Genomic DNA, 26,570 nt, shown 5'->3' with positions numbered 1-26,570 from the left:
CAACTGCCATTTTAACAGGGTCTTCATCACATGTGTCACATCAAGGCGGCATTGTAAATTTTCTTTTACACCGTCATATGTAAAGAACTAACACATGGAATAAGTATAATGCCAGACATTGAGGTGTATTTTTGGTGACTCCGTGGAATCTTTTCGGATACATTTTTCATTAGACGTGATAATTTATGGCTTTTTTATTTTGTCTCTCGGCACTTTGACGTTATGCGTAATATTTTAAGTAGCATCATGATGTTAATTAATCTTAAGTTTTGAGGCTGAATATAGTTATAGGTAAAAACTCACTATAAGTTGTATTACCAAATATTATCTGATACAAGATTTTCACTGTTCGATCCACCAGTTTCATAATAAAATGAAAATAAGTTCTTTGAAAATATTATGGATTTTATATATCGATTTCTAAAACTGTATATTCATTAGTAAATCGTTATTGTATTAATTAGGAAATTAAAATAAGCCAAAATATTTTGATGCTTCGTAAAATTATGATGAGGATTATAGTAACTCTAGATTATTTGCCTTTTTAATTCAGGACAATGCTTTTAGTTTTCTACGAGAATGCTGAAAATGTATTTTTATTTAAATTTAATGTTTTTTGTTGTTAACTGTGAACAAAGGAAAGAAATGGAAAGTTCACACAAAATTTGAGTGAAATGTTACGCAAAAACCCATCATTATTTTTGATTTTACATGAAAGTAAAGAGGAGTTGGATTATTGCATTCAAGCTTTATGACTGAAATTAAATATACCGAACTATCACTAAATGATGTTCAAAAAATAGGTGTCTTTACGTTTAATATTCCATGAACTGTGTTCCTGTCTTCATGTTCCATCCATATTGCTTGAAGATTCCGAGCCCTTAGATTTTGTAGTATCGTGCATCGATCATGCGAAGCCGCAGTATCAGCAGACGTTTTTCTCTACCAGTTTTTTTGAAGTCGTATACATTCAGAGAAGACCTTTAAAAGCATTTGGTTTCAATATTGAAAATTCAGTACCTCAGATTTTGTTCCAAATTGTTTCATTACGTATGTCGAAAGTACTTAAAAATCAAGTAACAGATTTAAATATAAATATCATTTATTCAGATAAAAGCACTTTAGATATTTCTACGCAGTATTTTCCGATCGGCAACAAGAGAATTTTCTTAAAGAATAATCTTGAATGCGAAATTGAATTTACTCATACTAAATAAAGCTGAAGAAATCATCACGTACAATCCAATTTTTTATTACCTTTAAATTTTTTTGGGTCATAAGGCATAAACTATTCAACATACAAATTTCAGCTTGTTGTCTTGTAGCATGTAGAATGTATAGGTGTTAATGGTAAAATAGTTATTTACGTTATAAGTCTGGAAAGTGATTTAGTACGGTACTAGATATATGTTTATGGACGAGGCGACGAAGGAGCCGAGTCAAGAATATCTAATCGACTACCATAATAATAACTTCACGCACGTATATCGTAATATGTTTTTTTCATTCTATTTCCGATTTTAAATAAAAACCAAAATTACATTAAAATATGAAATGTCATATTTGACAATTTCACTGAAAAATAGCTCCTTTGATTATTTTGATAAAAAATGAAAATTTACTTAGATAACATTGTAAACAAAAAAGGATACCGTAAAGGGCCATTTTTCGGACTCAAACTAGTACTGTAAAGTCAACTTTACAATACAGTATGGAAAAAAATTGTTATCAAATCACATATGTCAAATATCATCCGTTTTACTGAAAACTACACGATTTTTTTAATAATATTATTTGCGTTTGTTTAAAAACCTCGCGAAAATAAAAACCTCCATTAAGATGAGCATTAATGTTCAGAAAATTTGTTGTAATTAGGTACATACCTTGACAAAATTTTGGATACACAACCATGTGACACCCTCAACTGTCTGGAAATATCACAGGGTCGCACTCCATTGTGAGCTAATTCAACTATCCTTTGCCTTACTACGTCCGGTAAAGGCCTACCGTTAACGAAGACTCCACCCAGCTGGTTAACGCCCCCATGACCTAGAATCAAACATATACAATTGAAATAATTCCATAAACAAAATCGCATTACAGTTTATAATATTATGTCCGAATATGCTACCAGAACAGTGGTATTGTCGCCAATAGTTGAAAATTAGTTAATAATTTTCTCTGTTTATAGAGTTATTTATGTGTTGATCCTGCTTTCTAAAATTAAAATTCATGTAAAAATTTATTAATACTATTATTGCCTGATTAGAAAATTACTATTACCTGTGAAATTGTAACAATAATTTCATTATGTTAGAGTTACACGACAATAATTCTATCCTCTGGGTTGATTATGAATTTTCTAATTTCCAAACTTATTCATAGCTCTTTTAATGTGAAACTATAATATTGAACTAAATATATGAGTTCTTCGTTTTCTTGAACTAATTAGAACACCTTGGCTTCATTACTTTAATGATATCACCTATAATATTATACTTCAAAGTTCAAGATAATTACGTTATATTTGAGCTTCAGAGACCGTTTGGTTCGTCCAAAGTTTTGTTTATAATGATTCGAGCAGATAGTATGTCTTCAGTAGCAAATGTATTACTAAAAATGTTATACGTTCACATAAGAAGTTTGAGTAGAATCCAGCAAAAGTACTTTCACATGAAGAAAAAAGTGGCTTCAAATGTGGTAAGACATTAACCAAGCTCAGAATTTCATGAGATACTTAAATTATTAGAAATTTACACACAGATGGAATTTGATACTGCAGCCATTTTTGTTTAACCACACTTATGTCGCGTATTTTGAAAGACAATCAATTACGGAAATGTTTTTATATACGTATCACAAAATATGTTGTTAATTGGAAAAATCTTGACAAACTTAAATTTAGTCAGCAGATATTTTTTTTTAAACAAAAGTCCGATCCTTGAAATTAAAAAAATCAGTAATCAATTTTTTCATACATTAACAACAAAAATAGTATTTGTAGCTAATATAACAAATTGTAATACCATTGGAATGAATTTTAATCGTAAAATCCGATTATATAATATAATTTTTTGACTAAAATATTTTTATATTGGAAAATTCAGTAGTTCAATGGAATTATCATTCTTTAATTCATCATATTATTTTGACACTAGAAATGAGAATATAAACAACATACACATTTGCTTTTGTCGTTTATTATTCTATTAATTTGGCCTAGACATTTCTGGATGTGAATCCGATATTTGGTAATGATATCGACATGCAGGTATTCTATCGGGCAAACTCATTCAGGCTCGGCACAGATACTTCTCAAAACTACCTATATACTTTTACATAAATTGGTAACACACAATTCTACTATATTGAATTGATGCAAACCTGAGATCATAACTGCTTGGTGCTATTTGTACCCGGTCTGTCCTAAAGATAGCGTTTAAGTAAATATTGTATAGTTCAGCCCAGTGGTGTTCCAAAGGAGGTATCGATTCTAGATATGATGGAAAATATATACAAAGTAGTGCTGGATAATCATAGTTGGAAAATGCGCAAACTAGTAGATACAGTGAGATTTACAAAAAATTCGTTACATATCATATTTTCGGGAAATTCCCAAACGAGCTATGTGAAAAATCGGGTTTCCCCTTTGCTCATAACCGTTTCATTATCAGGTTATGCCTATGTTTTTGAATTGTATAGTTAATTTTCAATTACTATCTTTCTTAAAGAAAAAACTCATTGTCATTGACTCGTATTTTCCTGAAAAAGAAAATGTTGTATGATCATTAAAATTGACAAATGACAATTATCATTGAAATGGATAAAATTGATCAAATTAGCACCATCGTAAAATTTTTTGTAGACAAACTTGTATTAATTGCGTACAAATTATAAATTCTCTTTATTGGGTATTTATTGGGTAGGTTAATTTTTGAACTTTCCTCGTACCTATTGTATTTTTAAATACCGTAGTAACCGCGTAACCGATTATATTTTCAAATACCAATATAGAAATTGGAATGCTTTTAACTATAGATTTACTCCACCATATGATTTATTTATATTACAAAATCCGGATTGTGAAATAGTATCAAGAATATAGTAGCGAAATAATTGCATATATGTTTCATATCCGCAAATAATGTACTTCACTGAGGAATATTATCACTAAAGATTATTAACAATGATAAGATCTATTAATCGAATGAAAAGTCACGTCTTTACGGTTTGAATCAGAAAATGATATGCAATATTCTTAACGTAGATAGATATAAATTAGCACTTAACCAAAGTGACTGTGTGATATAGTTTTATATGTGATAGAACGAACCAATTAAACTAGTCAACTCTCATTATTTTTTGTATTTATGTTCCGTTTTGCTATCAACATGACAGTTTATGACTTATTGCTTCAGAGATTCTAGGTGACACAATTATCCGATCCTTGAATTATCGATAGATTATATGAAGGATTTTGATTATTTTTATTTGTTATAAAGTTTTGAATATTTGTTATGTATATTGCAAATTATACGATAAAATTTATTGTGTAAATTCTCAGTACTACAAGCTTAAATATTATTCTCTATGCACTTGAGAAGTTAATGTCGAAAAAATTTGCGAATTTTGAGAAGGCAATTCTATATTGAAAAAAAAAAATGTGTTTCAATATAATCTCTTTATACAATATATGTTTCCTGTTTTCTGCTTCTATCACAATATTAGATGATTAGTTTACAATAAAATATAGAAAGACTTTTATTTTATTCTACAATAGTAAACACATTATGAAATCCATTCTTTCATAGATATAAAAGAATATTCATGTAAACGTTAAAATATTCGATTGTGATTTGAGGAAATTTTTTATTTTAGGGTAACGTGTTAATGAGAATTTGGAATATGCAAAGTATAAGGTTCGATTCGCATATTGGAGAAAAGTTACAAAGCAAGAATATTTCTTAAATTCAGCTTTTTGTGCGCATAATATGAGCTCGAGACGATACAGATACCTTTTGCGGTGGAAACCAAATGATACATTTTCTTACCATCGCATTCTTAACAAAGAAATGGAATTAGCATTACTACAAACTTCCAGTTTTCTTCTATGAATCGATTTCATAAAATATGAAGTTTATTTTAAAAATATGTGATATAAAAAGAAAATAGTGGATGTTCACTAAAAGTATTGAACGGTATTTCATGTTTTTTCAATAAATCTGTGATTTGAAATTTAGTTTCAAGGTTCAACCGAGAATTCTTCACGGGCTGTTTAGGATAATGGGATAATGTAAAAGTGCCAGCCGTGATTCGATTTTTTTAAGCGAAAATTTCTCTGCAACTGACATTCACATTTTAGTGTCATTTTTCTCAAGTCTAGTCATGTCGACGGCTCAAACCAAAAAGCAGCTATGTAGTGGATACTTTCTGTTTGAAAAATAAAAAAGAAATTTTTCCTTTCCAGTGAAGGTAGGGCAACGAAACCCGGAAATTCGTATTATATTTCCCTTGGTGATTAACTAACTGAAAGCTAGAAAAACTACAGGTGGAACTTATAATTTATTGAAAGAAGGCAATGAATGTTTGTCGTTTCCACGTGTCTTTGAGTGGTTCAAGCGTTTTCAATATAGCCAAGAAGGTGTTGAAGATAATTAATGTTAGGGTCGCTTTCCAAGTCAAAAGCGAATAAAGATATCGAAAATATTGATCTGATCGTCGGGTGAGTATTTTAGCGATTGATGAAAATTTTAAGTGCGTGCAAAACTGGTGCCTAATATCCTCACATTTGAATAATAAGAAGCTCACAGTGCTAGACCTTCCACTTTATTCGCCGGATCTTACACCATCGGTCTTCTACCTCTTTCCTAAGGTCAAATTTGCATTAAAAAGAACAAGATTAGCGTGGAGCGATGTAGGGATAAGGAAAGGGTATATATTGAAGGTGATGATGAATATATATACATAATATTCCAATTAAATATTCTTTGACACCAGTCTCGTTATTTAGTAACAACATCTCGTATTTACAATTATAAAACTATTTTTGTTTGTATCACTTTTTCATTCTCTCTATATAAAACACTGGTCAGAAACAATACAAAAATCAGATAGTCATCAGCCTCATTCTGTAGCTTCCGTTAGTTGTGACTTGTATTTCTGTTCTTCACAAAACGTGTTGTGGTGGCGATTCTATTGTTCCTTTCATAACATTTTATTTATATTGTGTACGACAGTCACAATATATAATATTGCTAAGTTCTAGATATCTACCGTTGTGTTCTTTTCATTAAATCCACAATTATACAACTTCAAATACTGGATACTAGGATAATTCAATGTAGAGATATATTACAGGACTGTTACAATATATTTTGAATAAATAATTCTGCAATCCCATGTTCGATACGTTTTTTGAAAGTTTTCTTATTAAGTAACAATATAGAGTTAAAGGATATTCCAATACCCCATTCACAAATGATGTTAGTGAGTACCAAAATTGTCGCGCAATTCTTTACTGATAGGAGAAAAATCGTTTTTCAATTTATATAAAATTGAAAGTTCGTCATCATGCAGATCCGGATTTCATTCCCAAAGTTCTTATTGGTTACTGGAGATAAAAATGTGTGACGAATTTGCGACAGAAATTTAGTGTTATCAAAGGAAAAACATTGACTAATTAAGCTCTAAAAGTGCCTGTTACTATTATTTTCGATAGCGAGACTAGAGTTTGATTGAAGAGGAATAACTTGAAACTGAAAGAGACCTGAAAATTGGTCAACGGTTGTCTTTTTATCATGCGAATACGCCAGCTAAAATTTGCTTTTGATTTACGAGCTTTTGCTATGAGTAAGTTTTCCTATGTAGAAAATCCCCTTACCAGATTTACTACTATATAAATTCTTTTATCTGAAATTAAAACAGTATGCTTAGAAAAGAATGGTTATAAAACAGTTACCGAGTTAATGAAAGCCGTTCAGTGAGAAGATTTCCAAAAATGCATACATTCATGGATTCGAGCGCGAGAGTACTTCTTTCGAGTAGTAGTGGAGAAGTACTCTTAACTTCTTTGGAGCAGTTCAATTCAAATTTTATGTTATCTCCTCATTTTCGTAATAATCCCATCGGAATATGTGTTATTATAAAAGTTTTTATTCGTTGAAGTAAAACTGTGTTATTTACCATCAATTTCTGGTAATTTTCTTGACTTGTGATTGAAAAGTAGGTACTACAACTGTTATTTATTTTGTTGAAAAGCTCGTAAGTGCTAATATATTTTGCATATCAACATCAATGAGATATATTGAATAAGGACCGATAACTTTTTCCTTTATACATATTTCAAACCAATATTCACTTACTTTTTTCGCTTCCGTATCTTTGCCTTTGGGGACCATTTAAGCGCACTGTTATTTGTCTTATATCTTTGTTTTCTTACCTATTTTTCTTAAGAAGTTCTTTTATCATGATCCTAGCCTTTCATAATGTTTTGTGACGATCCATACTAGTACCATCTCAATAATTATGTGACTTAAGAACTCCATTATTTTGCCTATTGTGGTTAATACCTCAGCATTTAATATTCTCCTGGACCATAGGATTTCCGAATTTTTGATAGAGCCACATATTAGAAGCATTCACTCTCTTGGTTACTTAAACATGCAACGTTCATAATGCTGCTCAGATCACAGGTAATACGTGTGTATTATAATAGTTGAATTAATAATATGAATTTTGTGTGACTAAATTGATCAAACTACATTTTAATGCCAATGTTTCAAACTTAATGATTTCCCATTTTTATTGCATTTATTATTTCTCCCCACACTATTAACGTCAAGTTTAATAAGCAATATTAGAGTAATTGTTAAATAAGTGTTGAAGTTCTACGTCGAAGGGTTTTCATCTAATTCATCGTTATCAGTGTCAGCGGATACGCCCTAAAACACTCGACAGACACATGTTATGATACTTATCTACTTATCCGATTACCTATTCACTTGGGGGTGCTGATCTATATCAAAACACTTGTCGGAAACTTGTTTGAATCATTTTATGTAGGGATTTTTTGTATTAGTGGTGGTAATTTGTGAAATTGTTTAAGAAACTGAAAATATTATTTTTAAAATTGTTAGTTTTATATAAAGCATATCACAAAATTTTTTCAACGTCTATGAATTATATCAAATCCTACATCCGAAACAGATGCAACAAAACGTATATATTCTGTGGTAAATCTGGATGGCGTATTAATGAAGATAAACCAAAATACGGTTTGCTAATGATAGTCAGTCTTTCGGTTTAGTAGCAAATCTGTGTATAGGGTAAAGTTAAGAGAAAGGGTCAAACCATTTATCACAGCGGCCTAACATTCTGCAACGTCATGTTGGAAGTTTGTTACTTGCAGTATGAAATTTTATCCACTCAAGATAATTTGTTACGTAATCTTTTGTTATTTTTATAATTAATTTGAGTATTTGTGCTAATTTCTAATAAAATTAAGTGATCGAAAATATGTCACATCATTTTATTCTCTTTCTTATGTTTCCTTATAATTAGAGAGTATAATATATAAGAAATTGTGTACAAATGAGAGAAAATGGGTATATAAATTAAGGGACGAATTTGAGAAAAGAATCGACTTATTGATACTTTTGAAGGAGAATCAATCAATATTCGTAATGGAATATAGCCATATCATAACGTTATGTTTTTGTTTTTAAAATATTGAGTATAAAATTGAAAAAACATTTACATTTTTTTATTCGTCTCCAAATTAACTAACTAATTAAATAGTGTTAAATTTCCTATATCAGTGCAATCTTTTTCCATGCCTTCTCTTTCAAATTTGTCTTGAAAACATTCAACAACTCGTTTATCATGAGAAGGCATTCCACACTTTGTATTGTTATATTACTAAATTAATTATATAGAATAACCACACCTACAATATACTCGATGCTGCACAAAACAACAGATTTCCAAAAAACGTTTTTCACAGTATTTTCTGAAAATAAATCATTTAAATTTATTTGTCGAACTTTTCATTTTTGAAGGATAATCACAATTTCTAGAGAGTGGATAAAACAATCCAAAAAAAAGTTCAAACATAAATCCCAACTCATGATCACAACCCCAACACAGTGAACCCAGTGTCATAACTGTGATGGGATTATTTTAAAATAGGACGATTTTGAATTATGGAGCACGTGGCAGTCACGCGACTGGATCATTCGTGGTTGACAATGCGGATGTAAGGAAATAAATGAACTTCCGATGCATGCGAAACTCAAAAATCGTACATCGGTCATATTAATATGGATGAATTTCTTATTCCCTATTATTTCACGAGCCTTTCACATCATTTGAAGAAGAAAATACATTATTAATAAATATAGAGGGCGTCTAATGAAGAATATTCGTTTCCAACATTCAATTTGTTGAATAAATAATAATACAAAAAGACACTTTTATTATTTTAGATATAGCCCATTGTAAGGTTATAAGCGTTCAACAAGCCATTTGATATTTTGATAATACAATACTTTGGTCTTAGTTGCACTGAATTTTTAACTTCTCCTCTGGATTTAAATTTATTCCGTCTAATTATCGCAGTATGTGGTTAGAATTTTATTGGTGTGAAAGAACCAACTAACTAAACCTGGATATTTTTCCGATAAAGCCTCATACATTCGTATATATCTCGACATTGATAATTCGACATCTGGAATGATTTCGATGTACACTAAACCTCTGTAATTTCACCAGACTACAACAATACTTTTCGCTCGAATCGATCTCTTTTTGCTGTCTTTTGTCTGACAACCGATTTTCCATATTCGGGCTATTTAGATAAATCCATTTTCACAACCTGTTTACACACATTTAATCGACGTTTTGCTTGAATCCCAGCGGTTTTTTCGTGTTGCAATATTCGAAAAATTTCATAAATCTTATCTGATGATTTCAAATGGCAAGTCCGATTATCGACAAGCGCTGGTACTAGGGTGGTTTTCTACTGCTTCCCTTGTAACCTCGATATGCCTCTATCTGAGCGAAACGATTTTCAATTATCAAATCTCCAATATAGAAATGATTGAACCAACACTGTGCCGTTCGCTCATTAACTGTATCTTTCCCTTTAATTTCACATATTTTCCCCTCTCTGGCTGCTTTAAACTTCAATAATGTCTCAACAATACACACTTCATACTATTTATTATGCTGTACTATTCCGTCAATAAACAAAAAAAATAATTCAAAAAAAAGAGAAGCAACTATATACATATTTCTAACCTATCCAATCTGCGATACAGCTTCGAGAGCAATAATTACTTCAAGTAAAATTTTGGTGTTGGCAAAATAATATATTAGTGGCAACATATTAAGAATAATTTTTCATCCACAAATTCTCATTAAGTCTCACTCAATAATTTATAATAAAATAATGTATTCCTCCCTTAAATTGGAACAAATATAAAAGGGAATAATCTGAAGTTATTTCATGTTTTATACAAGAGAAATTCGTCTGTTTCTTAAATCATATTTCTGTGGTAAGCTTCTGTAGGAATAAACTATATATTACATGTAAGAATCATTATATTTCCATATCAATATCTAGTAATATTTGGCTGAATCAGATATCACCTACTGTTCATTAAAGTTCATTACTACTATATTAAGCTAACATTCAAATGTAACTTTAATTATACAAATTTCGTTAATTGTGTTCTATATCGAAGGAAAGCTATTAGTCCAGTTTTTTGTTCTTAACTGGCCTTTGGTTTAAGGAAACTTGATTATCACTATAAATATCACCGGAAATCACAACAGAACTAATAATGTAAATACAAATATAAATCCTTGTCCATCTCTAAACTCTTTGAATTACATTATATATCTCTTAATTTACCGTAACATCAGTACTCCCGCACTTCTGTCAATTCATTGTAAAAATACAAAAAGTGCGATCAACTGAATACAATGAAAAATAATGCCCAACCTCCTTGTGAGTATAGACAGCCAGCATGGCGTTAAACATGTTCTAGCTTTCCAAGTCTTTCAGTAAGGTTTATCTGCATTGCGCGGCTTAACTAAATGACTGCACATCAGTCAAATTGAATTTTTGCTTAGCTCTTCTAGTTAAATTCCGTCCCTTGTATCAATGACCTATGTAGATAATGCCATACAGTTCGGATGTACGATAGAAATAACTTGGAACAAATTACTAATGATAAATATTTATATTATAAGAATTGTATTGACATGCAATTGTCAACAGTTACACATTAGTAACTTGTAAAATGCATTGTAAAATGATTTGCCTCAGAAATTAGAAAATTAATTACTGGAAAATTGTCATGAAAGTGAAAAGTTTATACTAAAAAAAGTTCATCAAGAAAGTTAATGCCACAAGGAAAATATTGAGAATTGTATTATAGTTATTATTAACACGTTCACATTAACATTTATTTGTAAGAAAATTTTTTACATAGCTTTAACAACAGAACTTATTATATATCTCATTTCTTCCATTCGCTCAGTAGTCGGTTGGTCGGACAGCGTTGCCAGTTTTCATGAGTTTTGAATTAATTCTGGCGTGAACATACTCCCCGCGTTGAAAGCATAAGGATGGCTTTCAAAGGTCAACTGGAAGGGGGCAGATTTTTTGAAAGCTTCTTTTGATGATTTCTCCAGAGGGAGTTCTTATAGAAGCGACCCTAGCGATACCGTCAGGGCCTCTATGGAGCTTGCTGATTCTACCTAATAACCACTGAGTGGGCATAGTGTTCTCGCCTTTCACTAAAACGAGAGAATCTTCTACTAGATGGCCTTGGTTGGACTTCCATTTGGTGCGTCTTTGGAGCTCCGCAATGTACTCAGATTTCCATCTGTTCCAGAAGTGCTGTGCTAATTGTTGTACGAGCTGAAATCTGGAAAGTCGATTCATTTTTATGTCGGTGACATCTTGATCAGGTGCTGCAATTATTGGTCTTCCAATCAAGAAGTGAGCTGGGGTAAGAGGTCCAAAATCGTTGGGATCAGAGCTCAGTGGGCATAAAGGACGCGAATTCAAAATCGCCTCGATTTGTGCGAGAACTGTGGCAAATTCTTCAAATGATAAATGAACTTGGGTTAAAACGCGCCTTAAATGATGCTTTACGCTTTTGACAGCTGCTTCCCACAAACCTCCGAAATGAGGAGAGTAGGGTGGTATAAACCTCCACTCTATATTCTGAAAGCTACATTTCTCGATTATAGTGTTGCTGCCATGTTTTAGAAAATCCTTTAGCTCTCGCTGTGCCCCGACGAAGCTTGTTCCATTGTCGGACAATATTTTTGATGGTTTGCCTCGTCTAGAGACAAAACGATATAGCGCTTGAATAAATGATTCTGAAGAAAGGCTAGAAATCGATTCCAAATGGACTGCTTTAGTTGATAAACAAATAAATACGCCAATATAACATTTACTTAAACGACAACCTCTACCTTTCTTATCGTTAATCATAAATGGCCCCGCGTAATCAACTCCCACTATTGAAAATGCACTAGAAGGATTAGTTCTATCGCGCGGTAAGTTGGCCATAATTGGCTGTATGGTTTTAGCATTGAATTTGAAGCATTTCACACAATTCTTAACAGTCTTTCGTGCAAGATTTCTACCGGATATAACCCAGTAATTTTCTCTTATAGTGCTTAAGAGCAGCTGAGGGCCGCCATGCAATAGGCGTTCATGTTCTTGTAAAAATAGTAGCTTTGAAAAATGATGCTTTGAATTGATCAAAATTGGATGCCTTTTGTCAAAGGAGTAATTTGAATGTTTTAGTCGCCCTCCTACGCGTAGCAAACCATCGGGTTCTAGAAAGGGACTAAGACTTAATAGATTACTATGGGAGCTCAAAGGCTTGTTATTTTTCAATGTTTCAATTTCGGTAGAATACGATTGAGATTGACAAATTCGAATGAGACATTTTAGAGAATCACTTAACTCCTGTACTGTAAGAGAACCGCCTCTTCTGCGATTTCTCTGAAGACAATTATCCTTAAATCGTAAAATGTATGCCATTGTTCGTTGCATTCTTGAGAAATTTGAAAAACGTTCAAAGGGAAAACTCAGAGTAGGGGGCGCAACATTGGTCAGAAGACTGGATTTAAGTTCAGGTAAATCATGAACCACCTCCAGCTTGTCATTGGGCCAAAAACTTGGGTCCTTAGCTAGCCAAGTAGGGCCGCGCCACCACAAATCAGAGTTTAAAATTTGACTAGGATATATTCCCCTTGAAGCAATATCTGCTGGATTATCGTGGGTGGGGATGTGCCTCCAATCGGCGTGTTTAGTGAGAGACTGAATTTCTGCCACTCTATGGGCCGTGAATGTTTTTAGCAGATTCGGGCTTGTGCGTACCCAAGCTAGAGTTATAGTTGAGTCCGACCAAAGTGTGAAAGATTTGAATTGAATTTTTAAAGCAGTTTTAGCTTTATCTGTTAGGCGGGCTAGAAGCAATGCTGCGCATAATTCCAACCGCGGGATTGGTATTGTTTTTATAGGTGCCACCTTTGCTTTGGCGCATAACAGGGATACATGAACCTTTTGATCGGAATCAATACTTCTCAAATAAACACAGGCTCCGTAAGCCTTTTCCGAAGCGTCAGCGAAACCATGCAGTTGTAATTCAACAGCATTCTTGCAAATAGCTTGTCTGTTTAACTCAAGATCGTTCAAAATAAGAAGCTCCTTCTCCAACCTTACCCAATTTTCAGATATAGCTTTTGGAATAGCGTCATCCCAAGCTAATTTATTTTCCCATAATTTTTGCATTATCATTTTTGCGATAATAGTACATGGGCTTAGTAAACCAAGGATGTCGAATATTTTTGATATAGTAGATAAAATTGTGCGTTTTGTGACCTTTGTACCTATAGGATTGGTATGAATTTTATATTGAAGCTTATCGTTATTGCAAACCCATATCAAGCCTAATGTTTTTGTTTTGCCATCATGCGCAAATTCTAGTATATCGGATTTTAAATCATTTGAACTTATATTTTTGAGCGCGTTGGTGTCGTTAGAGCACCATTTTCGGAGTGCGAAACATCCCGATTTAAGAGTGTCACTTATCGCTTTACATATGTATTGCGCATGCTCAAGTGTAGGTGCACCTGTTAACAGGTCATCTACATAAAAGTCGTGCTTAATGATTTCGGCTATTTCCGGGTTCATTTCTTGAATATCCTCAGCGAGTTTAGCTAAACAGCGTATTGCAAGATAACTGGCAGAGGCTTGCCCGTATGTAACGGTATTTAGCTGGTAGACTTCCAGGTTATCACTCGGATTTTCGCGCCATACAATTTTTTGCAAATGCCTTTGCTCGGGCGTTATTGAAATTTGCCGGTACATTTTAACTATGTCTGCCGAAACTACATAGTTATATTTCCTAAACCTTAAGACTATTGATAGTAAATCGTCTTGTAAAACGGGTCCAATGACTTGAATATTGTTGAAGGATAGACCGTTGCTAGAGGGCGCTGATGCATCGAAAACTACCCGTAGTTTTGTGGTCAAACTCTCTTCTCTCAAAACTCCGTGATGCGGCATGAAATATTCGAAGCTTGAATCATTGCCGTTACAAATTGTCATATGGCCTAGCTCTTTATACTCGTTCATAAATTGTATATATCTGCTGTGCAGCATTGGATCTCTCCTGAATTTTCGTTCTAATGCATAGAAACGTTTTTCGGCTTGAGCTTTCGACTCACCTAAACTAGAAGGTTGTTGCTTCAAAGGTATAGTGACTGTAAAACGTCCGTTCGCGTCTCTGGTAGTAGTTTTGATGAAATTGTCCTCGCAGAATTGTTCATCTGGAGAAAGTTGTCGCGTGCTAGATATTTCCTCGATTTCCCAAAATTTGGCTATTGAATTTAATAATTCCTGGTTTATACTTAAATTACAAGAAGCCTTTTCAACGTTGTTAGTACTTATTTGCCCAGATACAACCCAACCTAGCACTGTATCAATTAATAGCGGCATATTTTTTCCTAACGAAATTTTGTTATTGCTTAAAATTGTCCAAAATAGGTCCGCGCCAATGAGCATGTCTACTGGTCCGGGAATATTGAATTGTGGATCAGCTAGCTTTAGATCACCTGGAATCGCCCAAGATTGCGTGTTGATTCGACAACACGGCATCACACTTGTAATCTCTTTTAGAATATAACAATTGCCATGCGCTTTAAAATTGGTATGTATAGATTTAAATGAAACCTTACACCTTTTACTGACCTTTGAAATATTGTTTGAAATTCCGAAAATTGAAAGATCTGTTTTATGTGTCGCAATATTCAAACGCTTTTGCAAATCCTCCGTTATAAAGGAAGTTTGAGAACCACAATCTAATAACGCTCTTGCTTTGTGAAAATTATTGAAATTGTCTGAAATGAGTAAACAGGCGGTAGATAATAGCACCTGCCCCGCCGCTGGTACCACTACGCCACTGCTTAGTGCTGCGGAACTTGAGCTCGCGTTGTCCGCTATCTCGAGTTTTTCATGCAAAATTGTATTGTGCCAAGCTTTACACACTTTGCAAGGCCCTAATTTACACTGTTTGACAGAGTGACCCGAACGCAAACAGTTATGGCAAAGATTTGATTTTTTGACAAAATCTTTTTTTTGTGTTATTGTTAATCCGAGAAACTCTGCACAACGATATATTGAATGCTCTTTCTTGCAATAGGAGCATGTATATGTACTTGAGGTCAATGACCTTACTCTACTTTGTTTATTGAATTTATTTTCCTCATTACTAAATTTTGAATCTGATTTATTTAAACTGAGACTGTTCTTTGATTCTAACATATTAAGGAAATTGGAACGTTTTTGTAAAAATTGTAGGAATTTATCTAACTTTGGCAATTCTTCCTGATCTCTATTTTCCCTTTCCCATTCAAGGTTTGAGCTAGTATCTAATTTATTAGTAATCCAAAAAATTAGTAGAGGATCCCAATTAGTTATATTTTGCCCCAATTGTTCAATAGATCCCAAATGTTTGTGAATATCGTCAGCTAAATTTTGTAGTTTTTCAGCTGTCGGTTTTTGTATATTTTCTAATGAAAAAATAGCTCTAATATGTTCATATATTAATTTTTTAGTATTGTCAAATCTTTTTGAAATTGTGGCCCATGCCACTTCATAATTGTCGGCCGTATATTTGATTTTGGAAATGGACGCCGCTGCTGTTCCTCCTAGTGCACTTCGCAAGTAATAAAATTTTTGAATATTATCTAATTTTTTACTATCATGAATAAGGCATTTATATGTGTCCCTGAATTCTAACCAATCTTCAAAGTTTCCACTAAATTTAGGAAGTGATATATCCGGAAGCTTTATACCCTCGTTTTTACAACAAGCTTTGTCTGAAATCGCGCTAAGATTTGTATCATTATCGTGATTATTGTAGCTTTGTAAAATGTTTTTAGCAACAGCGATTGCATCATAATATGAATTTTCAAATCTCTCTCGTTCGATTAATTGCTCATCTAAATTTATATCATCCTGTAACTCTATTTCTAATTGATATGATTTGAATTCGTCAAGATAATTTTCGGCATCACGTAACCTATCTTTTAATTTTGTAACTTCTGTTTGGCTTAAATTAGATATAGTTGCAAATTCATTTACCGCTTTTGTGAAAATAGTTAACTGAGCTTTAATTACACCTCTTTTCTTTATTAGTTTGCCAAGTTCTGCCATTTTATATTATCAAATTGTTCAAGCACAAACAGAGAAGCTTTGAAATCGCAAATGGAAAGAAAAATTCGGAAATAAATAATTTGGAACAAACTCACTCTGATTTCGGTCGAACTGCCTGATTCTTGCAATTGAACTAGTCGGCCAGTTGAGTTGATGTCTGGTCGCCGTGATATTGTATCGACTACTTGTTTGGTCGATCACTTTGCACTCGTTGATAGTTGCTTGCAGCACGTGGTAAATTGTTTTTGGGTTATAGTTGTTAATAATATATTGTTTATTGCGAATTTTCACTGGTTTTGTTTATAATCCGGCTCGAAGGACCATTTTTTGTATTATAGTTATTATTAACACGTTCACATTAACATTTATTTGTAAGAAAATTTTTTACATAGCTTTAACAACAGAACTTATTATATATCTCATTTCTTCCATTCGCTCAGTAGTCGGTTGGTCGGACAGCGTTGCCAGTTTTCATGAGTTTTGAATTAATTCTGGCGTGAACAAGAATCGTGCAAAAAATATTAATAGCGGAGTAGAAGAAACCGATAATTAACAGATAATTATTTATCTAAATGATTCAACAATTCCATCTATCACAAATTTAACAATTACTAATGATGTAATATTTGCTATTTATAAAATTTATCATTTACAACAATAATGTTTTGAACAAATTTCTGTCTATAACTGGTGCATTCATTTTAAAAATGGCCTAACTTTAATTAAAAAAACAACCATTATGAATGACAAATTTATAGCATATGTTGATAGAGAAGCTCTTTGTTGTCTAAAAGTATAAATTTGAAGCTAAGATATCCTAAATTTTATGCAAAGCTGCTTACAGATCATAGAAGCAAGCAAATGGAGGCTTTTTTGATATCTGGATGCCTAGATAGAAATTTCACAATTTCATGTTGATGCTGATTCTATTTCAGATGTCATTCTAGTCTAATTTGTGACCTGCATGGACCTTAACTGATGATTAGATGTGGGTGCAATACGACGATTGTAGGACAGTTTATTGAGTGAGGCATACAAACTTACAAACTAAGAAAATCCTTGTCTTCAAAAAATATAATGATGTTTGCTCTTCGGGATAAGGAAGGTGGGTGTCTCATTAGGTTTGGGGATACAATAAATTTTGAGAAGCACTTTTTGCAATATCATAAGATACGCAATAGAGCTGTGTCAAGGAAGACGATGAGAAGCAGTGGATGCATGTCAATAAGTAACAGAGATCCCAAGCCAAGAATTCTAATGCTTTTCCACTGCTATAATAAGGACCCTAATTTGGTGACTATAGAGAAAAATAGAATGCATCTCTCATCACTTGCTTTATTTCAAAACGTTCCCAACTCTAATAATAGCACTCCTATATCTACATATGATGTCAATCAAGTGGGTGTGGATTTCAAATTTGGAGAAACTGTATATTATAATATTCCTTAATCTATGACATAGACGTGTAGTTTTTTCAAAATTGAGAATTTCATTACTATTTAATAAATGACATTACTAAATCAGTGGGAGAAATATTTTTTATATGTTCATAAATAATTTTCACCTTGATTTATTTACAGAATATTCTACATTTTAATTTAATAGGAATATGGTACAATGTTTAAATTAACGATTAACCAAAAGGAGCAGAGTATTTGAAATTAATTAAAATAAAATATTGAGCTACAAACGAATAACGATTTTCGACATCCTTTGAATTTAACTGATCTATAGGTCAACAGTCCGAAGCTTTGAATTTCACACAAAAGTCTTCATGGAACAATAGATGAATCATTGACTTCGATTCGTTAACAATGAGGGTTTCACTACATCATTCGAGAGTTCGATTCTTTCAAAAGATTTACGAGCAGGTGGTACATTTTTCAGACAAAAATGTTGAATTTGATGTAAAGTTGAAGTAAATCTATTCAAGATGATTTAACAGTAGGAAGTTTGTGTTAAAAGAAGATTTTATTCTCTGGAGGAAACTTATAGAGTTTTCAACATATTAGTTTATTCAGGTGTTTCATATTCTCATTATTTGTTTTCGGATAAAAGGAAAGATCTTTGAATTGAAATTACCATTCACATTAATTCTAACTCTTATAAAAAGTTATCTCTTACTACAAATTACACAGCTAATGAAGTTTCAAAAAAATTATCTACCTCAATAGAGTAATTTTCAGTTAATTTCAGTGATTATTCAATCAATCATATTGGAAATATCAATTGAAGCATTGCATATATCTTTAATTTCCCTATAACTCGTTTGAGAAATCAATTGATTACTTACACGCCTATTAAAGAATGATATGACAGAAAATGGAATCAAATAGTGAATTCTCATTGAAATTAATCCGCAACTAGCGCTAAAGCGCTGGGTGGATTATATGCACAGCAATTTATTAGATTTATTTATTATATATGATAGAATGTTTGAAAATTGAATATAAATAGTGAAAGTGATATGCCGAATATTTATATGATGAAATAAATGCAAGTCTATTTAATGCATGTTTTAACAATTTTACATAAAATGCAAATGAACAAAATGGACTAGAAAATACTGCATGAATTATGTTTGATTGAATATGGAGTTAAATGAACCGTTGAATTTGTTATTGTTATAACTTCAAATACATTTATTGAATGAACTTTATAAATCGTAAATAAGGTTTTTCTGTTTTCTATATTAGACCCACTACACATTAACTCATTTGAAAAAACTATGCAGTTAACTGACATTAGTTTCTAAATAGATTATATTCTTTTAGTTAACATCATGAAAAAGACATTAAGAAAATTGATCAATATCGATAAATATGATATTTTGATGGTTAAAATTGATTCCCATATAGTTTTAACATGCAAAGATCCCTGAAGAAACCCAAATCTTTTACAGTGTCCAGAGAATCGAGAAGAGGCGTCATTAATGTCAGGGTACCTGAGAGATGTAATTTAGTGGAATAAATATATGACTACCAGGAGCAAAGTCGGAATATACAAGACTAGTAATGACATACTCGATTGAGACCAGAGCATTGAACACTATAACTAAGCGGCTTTTAAGAACTACTGAAATGTAAACGCTGATATCAATATCGAGAGATATGTGACAACCAGGATATAGTGAGATGGCCGAGAAATTGGCGAAGGGAATAGAGAGACCACGTGGACAGAATGTCAGATGACAGATTGGCAAAGATTGCGAAGGAAGATGGTATGAAAGCTGGTCATAATCATTCCAGCTGCATCTAGGCAACCATTGATGAAAACAAAAGACTAAGTCCTAGCATACGATAAAGAAGAAGGAGTTGTAACACAGGATCACCTCGATAGACAATAGTTTATGGTAGAAAGGTTCCAATATCACCAGATTCATAGACGATGGAATATCATAAGAAGCAGCTATCTACAGAAAGACAACAACAAGATATCGTCCAATCAGCCCGCAGAAATCGATTTACGGCCTATTCGGCACTAGGGTAAATATCATAGAACTTACCATCACGTTATTCCTAGTGCTATAGAGTGTAGAAACTCAATTTCGGCATTTCCATTTAGTTTGTCTTTGAAAGTTCGAATATTTATCTAAGAACTTCGCCTGCGGGTGTGAGCTCAGAAGAAGTATCTACTAACTCAATGGAAGGGATGGAGTTTTGAGAGAGCCAGGACGAAAGCGTAAACTAGAAAATTCTTTTAATGTCGTATGTCTAAGATGAAATAGAATTGATTTGGGGAGGTATAATGTACAATCATCAAGGATCAGAGTTCATACATATAACACAGACGCTAGCAGGTCAATTTTTCCCTTGCGTGACTAAATAGAGGAATATTTTGCTTTTACGGATGGCAAAACAGAGCCGAATGACACTGTAGCAGTACGGGGGTATTGGGAACGAAAATGTCACAATATTGTTCTGGCCGACAATGTAACCCGGTATGAATCCCATTGAACACATAGCAATTTGTAAGCAGCCCATATCTAAAAGGTTGTGACTGTAGCCAGTGCAGAATCGAGAAATATGTCTCAAATTTTATCAGTTCTTGATTGATTCGGTTGATTTATTCCATGTATTACTGCGTTGTAAATTTTACAATGTTTTTAATTTGGAAGTTTTTCCTTACGAATATATTTTTTATATCTTTCTTAAAAGCCTTTATACTTCAATCCTTGAAGTATAGAGCTATATTTTATTCTGTTGAAGATGAAAGGTGGGTATCATACTTTTGATGACCAGTCTATGAACCTTTTTTTTTATTTTGTACCAATAATGCAATAAAGCTGAGAATCGTCGATAGAACATAGTATATTTGTATCAATTCTCTCAATGCTTTCAATTTTGAATGGAATATTCTCAGTCAGAAAACGGTCTTCAGTTCTTTGTTTTCTATAAGGAGATATATAGTAGAAAACAATGTCAGGAAACTAGGATAACAAGAAATGCATAATTTTGGAATCACTAGCTTTTGTGTATGATCATTTCAGTGAACTCTTTCAGCTATTGAATGAAGTGAAGGTGGTTAGCATTGACAGCAGTAAACCCCAGACAGATATTTAAATTCGTATTGTGCTTGTAAGAGACGAATAGTTTCCCAATATATCAAGGAATAATGATTCTTTTGGCTGATTGAATATAGAATGTGAAAAACCTAAGCATCCTGTATTATTTTATTTTATTGAATATCATGCTAGAATGCAAAGATCGCCTAACATATTCATGTCATTTAAATCTATACTTTTGTACTTATTCCTTCGTGTGAAATAAAGAGGAGAATTAGTGGCAAAATTTCAATGAAAATTTTTGAATTCTGTTATACACCCCTCAATACAGCATCATAATTTATGACAATAATATATATTTTCACTATTTTCTTCATAACTCTTCTATTAAAATTATTGGAAATCATGACACTATGAAGCTAAAAACTTTAGGAATTCATGCATATCCTTCGTTATCTGCGACAATGTCGGTGGTTTCATCAATTATTCGGAACAAACAGAAGCAAATAATATTGGTCGGTGGTTTGGTATTTGTGATGCAAAAATGCACAAATAATAATTTACGACACAATCGGCGTTGTATTCAATTGTAAATGCATAAATCAATTTTATAGCCGCTGGTAATTAGTGCGAAGTCTGTTATTGATTGTTCGAAACTTAATTCCGATTTATTAGTGAATAATAGTGAACAGTATCACATATACTCAAATGGAAAGGGAATACTGTAATTACTTATCAAGCAACTAGTCTTTCGAAATCTGCTTAGCTTGTAGAAAACTTATCAGAAGATGAGATATTATCAATAATTATAGAATCGTTACAGATTAGTTATAATGCAATGAAACGTTACTACGTCCGCAATCTAACTCCGATTATTAGTCTTCCAAGCAAGTGATGTTTCGTTGTAATAATATTTTCCCTTGGAGAGCATGAAGGTTTCAATATTCCGTTCTCCTTCTTCTATTCCCTTGTCAGCTTTTTAGTTTTTGGACTACGATCCCTGTTCTGGTTTCTTCCGCATCCAATGTTTGTATTCTTTCCTGTTTCCTGATGATTTCATTTTTTCTAAAGCTTCTCCAATACTATCCCCTATCTCCTTCATTTGATATATCTACTTCTTTACTGGTCTTTATCATCTTCTCTTTAAGAATTCTGGTTGTTAATACTGGAGAAGATTCAAATGCATGTTATCGCTCATCCTAGTGGGTGAAACAATGGGATGTTTGCCAGCCATTCCTGCCCAGACATTGAGTCGAAACTTATATTGAAAATTGTGTGGTCTGATGGAATGCATATGAATAAAATCTTTCTTTGTTAAAATGACTCATACCACTTTATATGAAATAACTTTTATCGGTGAAAAAAACTATGATTTAAAATTTATCTCCAGCATGTCTTTTTCTACTTAATACTGGCCAATCCGGCGTCTGCTGATAGGCGTTAGTGAGCACTTCCAATATGAAAGTAAGATTATCTTCAATAACGTTATAGACTACATCAAAATCTCTAGAATGTTCTTTCTCTACCATGTGTTAATTACAAGTTGCGCAAAGGAGTGCATTAATATTGTATATTTAAAATGTTATATTTACACTGAGGCGTCTATCTGTTCTTTCCAACATTTTGATTTGGTATACTCAAGCGCTTCTATAACAACTTCTTTCTTTACATCTGACTTTCAGTTGCTATGAAACTTAATAAGACACAAAAATACTTGAGATATGAAAAGACATTATCCGGTACTAAGATTCTGTCGACATTAACAGAAATATTGGTTGATTTTCAATTATCGAACATTAAATTGATACAAAAATAAGTCCAAAGAAAATATGTTTTAAAAATAAAAGCTTCCAGTTTAGGGTCTGAAACTTTATCATAAAGGTTTTGTCCAAAGGTAGATGTTTGAAATAGATGTTTGAATGTAGAATCACAAATAATTAGTTATGTTCAAAATTATCTTAAAACGTAACTTAGATGCTAAGTACGATAATCTATTATATTACGTAGGTACAAATTCAGATTTACGTGAATTGAAACAACGTATTTCCATTCTACAAATCCTTAATTAACTCATGTCCCAACCTTTAAAAGACGTGCAAAGTAGTCTCAGTCTCATTGAAAATAAATAATTGAAATGATAAGAACAGGACAAATTGTTAGGATCATCATGAGCATCTAATTTTTCGTGTATCCACTACACACATGGCAACTAATAGTGACATATTCTATTATATTTCTTATTTTCAAAATATTTTTTGAGCAAGTCATAAAAGTAGTTTCAATAAACGATGGATAATTATAAAAAGTACTATCCAGCCATTTTTTTTGTCATTGTCGGGTCTGTTACTTTTATATATAAAAATAATCTGGCTATTATTTTTTTGAAAAATTCTTAGTTCTCCTTTATCAAATTATATATATATATATATATATATATATATATATATATATATATATATATGAATTTCTTCAATTTCTTATTTTTTAGACCTTTTATATATTTAAATATTTTTTCTTTTCTAATGATTTTAGGATAATGATAATTTTAATGATTTTAGGTCTAATAGTTCTAATAATTTTTTAAAAGAAAGATAAAAACTGACGTTTCGACTATTATTATAAAAACTAATTTTAAAACATTTCTCTCGTGTTATTAGATAATTATAATTTGAAAAAGGAGAACCAAGGAGTTGTACAAATTCCTACCTAAATTTATTTCGACTATGCGAGTGACAACAATTAAAAGCTTCTAGTTTATTTATTGATTATCATACGATGCAGATGATTTAATTATATCAAGATGAAAACTTCGTGAGAATCGCAATATAACAATATAAAATGGTATGATAAACATTATATTAAGAACTGAACTATGACTATCATTCTAATGAACACAAATACAAACAAATGAGTGTCACAAATAAGTGAATTTTATTCAAATAAGGAGCTCTGTTATTCCACGTGCATGAAAGGCGATAACGAATTGATTACAGATGGTAATGTCCTAGGTCAACCTAGGAAGAGTACACCGTTTGATGAAACTTCATCTAACTAGCTCAATAGTACTTAAAAACGATTGGTTACTTAAGTTCAGAAGATACTGAGCTGCGATTTCCAGCAATTTGCCGAAAAATGGAACAATGTTTATAATATCAGGTAGCAGTATGATCGTGCAAATTTTCTATTTTCTTATAGTTAGTACCTAATCATGGTGAAGGTATGAATATAAAGATTTTAATAATAACGATCTATGGATATAGTAATATCTAAATGGAAAACACAAGATTCAATATATTCCAATGTATCAATATATTGAAGGTTTTAATAGCATTACTTGAACCGAATCTGCAGTTCATAGATACCGCAAAAAATTAGAAAATTGAATTAATGATCAAATCAGGATTGAAACTATCAATGAAATGATACGAAATATTATGAGCATTCAAAAATTCGTTTATATTGTTATTGACATAGCAGTCAAGGCTAAAGTCATTGTAGAGGATGTTGATGATATATAAGTGAAATGGTGGATAAGAATAATGATTTTCTCGAGTAGGTATCCTTCTTACTTAATTCATGAAAATATTATAGTTGCAAACCCTAGAAGTACATTCTATATTTCCTGTTTAGTACTGAAATAACTTCAATCAAGATACGATCATAATTATTTTCAATTATTTAGATCGCTTGGCGACGGATTAGTTTAGAATATTTCATATCGTTGATTATTCACATCCAGGTCTTCAATCATCACAATATCGATCAGATTGTTTAACCGAACCGAAATTAAGCATCCATAATAGAAATGGTCTCCATTTGTGATCAAATATGTGAAGAAAAATGAATTTAGGGTGCAAACCTGGAAGCACAATTTTTTATTGAGATTATTTGGAGAAAAAATGATACAAATATTTCCATCATCCAAACCCTTTGAAAGATTGTAGATACTAAACATTTTTACTTTTGTTTGAGCTGTAAACGATTCAGCATAAATCACTTTCACTATTTTATTCAAAAAATGATGCTTCAAATTCTTCTATACAAATAAGTATTATCCATAATTATGTTATGATCTTTGCGAACCTGATAATTATTTCGAAATACTGTTTATTCTAACATCAGCAGAAACTGAATTATAAAAAATGTAGTTCACGTATCATGAAAAAACAAAAACATCACACATATTTCAAAACAAATCTTACAGGTATAATATTCCATCATGTTTTGATTGTATCTATAAGCCGTGGTCAAATCCATGGCCGTCCCGGATGCTCTAAGGGACAGAAGTGATGTCAAGCTTGACGTATCCAGTTTGAAGAACTAAATCCCAAAATACACTTATAATATTGTCACTATCGAAATCATATTTCAAGAATCGTCATTTTCATTCCGTTCTTAAAACCACCGAACTCTCGCTGCTCTTATCTATACGTTACCTTTTTCTATAATTATCAGAAACAATAATCGTAAACATTGAAAAAACGCGGGGTATATGACTAGATTATCCGTATCCGTCGGATGAGGGCAGCTTCTGCAGCCTCGAGCACGTTGTAAACAGGACTAGTGAGTCAGATAAGCGGGTCCTGTCAGATAGGAGGCGGGGCTAGGATTGTCACAGCGGTTTGGAAGCTAACTTTGGATGTGATGGACTACTAGGATATACCTATGGGGTGGGTAAATGTGAAAGGTGTTTCGCTTACCCCATATAGGGTGAGTAAAAGAGACAAGCTGTCTTGACATATATTTTCTGGATCATAATCGTTGTCATTGTTTAGCGACTGGGTGAGCATAAAATTGAATCAAAATATGCCGTTATGTTGGCAAAAAAAGTATAATTGCGATAGGCATCGATAGTTTTTTATTGAATGAACGAAAGCACAACTAAGTATCCGTTAATTCATATAATATTTATCACTTGGAGAATTATGATAATAGGGTACCGTCGTAAATATATTTAGTGAGAGAAATAAGCGAACGTAACAACAACAAAAACGACTAATTATTTATTATACTTACAGAATAATGTTTTATGCATTTGTAATAATGTCACTGTATTAATTTTTATAGTTTTAATTGGAAAATTAAGTTCTTGCCTGAAAGTATCTCATTTTCAAAGATAAAAGGTAGAAAATATTGTTCTCTGATTACTTCGTTTGAATTTGACAAATGCTGATCATTCTGATGACACATAGTCACACAAAAGAAGATTATTAGTTATGAGCGTATAAACCATCGTAATTTTGTTTCTAGCTGAAGTAAAGATGAAAATAACTATTTAATGAGATTACAATAAATATGGAATATTTAAAAAATAATTTA

General features: G+C 32.1%; 1 protein-coding gene across 6 annotated transcripts in view; it reads right to left on the bottom strand.

Annotated features, from left to right (window-relative positions):
* The window catches only part of LOC130904013 (paired box protein Pax-5), a 265,691-nt gene that overhangs the window by 76,253 nt on the left and 162,868 nt on the right, over positions 1 to 26,570 (bottom strand). For 5 of the 6 annotated variants that reach the window (XM_057816498.1, XM_057816500.1, XM_057816501.1 and 2 more), the window contains exon 4: positions 1,884 to 2,049. In XM_057816498.1, coding sequence (XP_057672481.1) covers positions 1,884 to 2,049 — 166 coding nt within the window. Of the gene's footprint in view, positions 1 to 1,883; positions 2,050 to 25,453; positions 25,524 to 26,570 lie in introns of those variants that run through there. The other variant, XM_057816504.1, reaches the window with a different exon arrangement.

This window comes from Diorhabda carinulata, chromosome 2 (assembly GCF_026250575.1).
Source record: "Diorhabda carinulata isolate Delta chromosome 2, icDioCari1.1, whole genome shotgun sequence".
Classification (NCBI taxonomy): Eukaryota; Metazoa; Arthropoda; class Insecta; order Coleoptera; family Chrysomelidae; genus Diorhabda; species Diorhabda carinulata.
The sequence above is the reverse complement of the archived record's forward strand: the minus strand, read 5'-3'. Positions and strand labels throughout refer to the sequence as shown.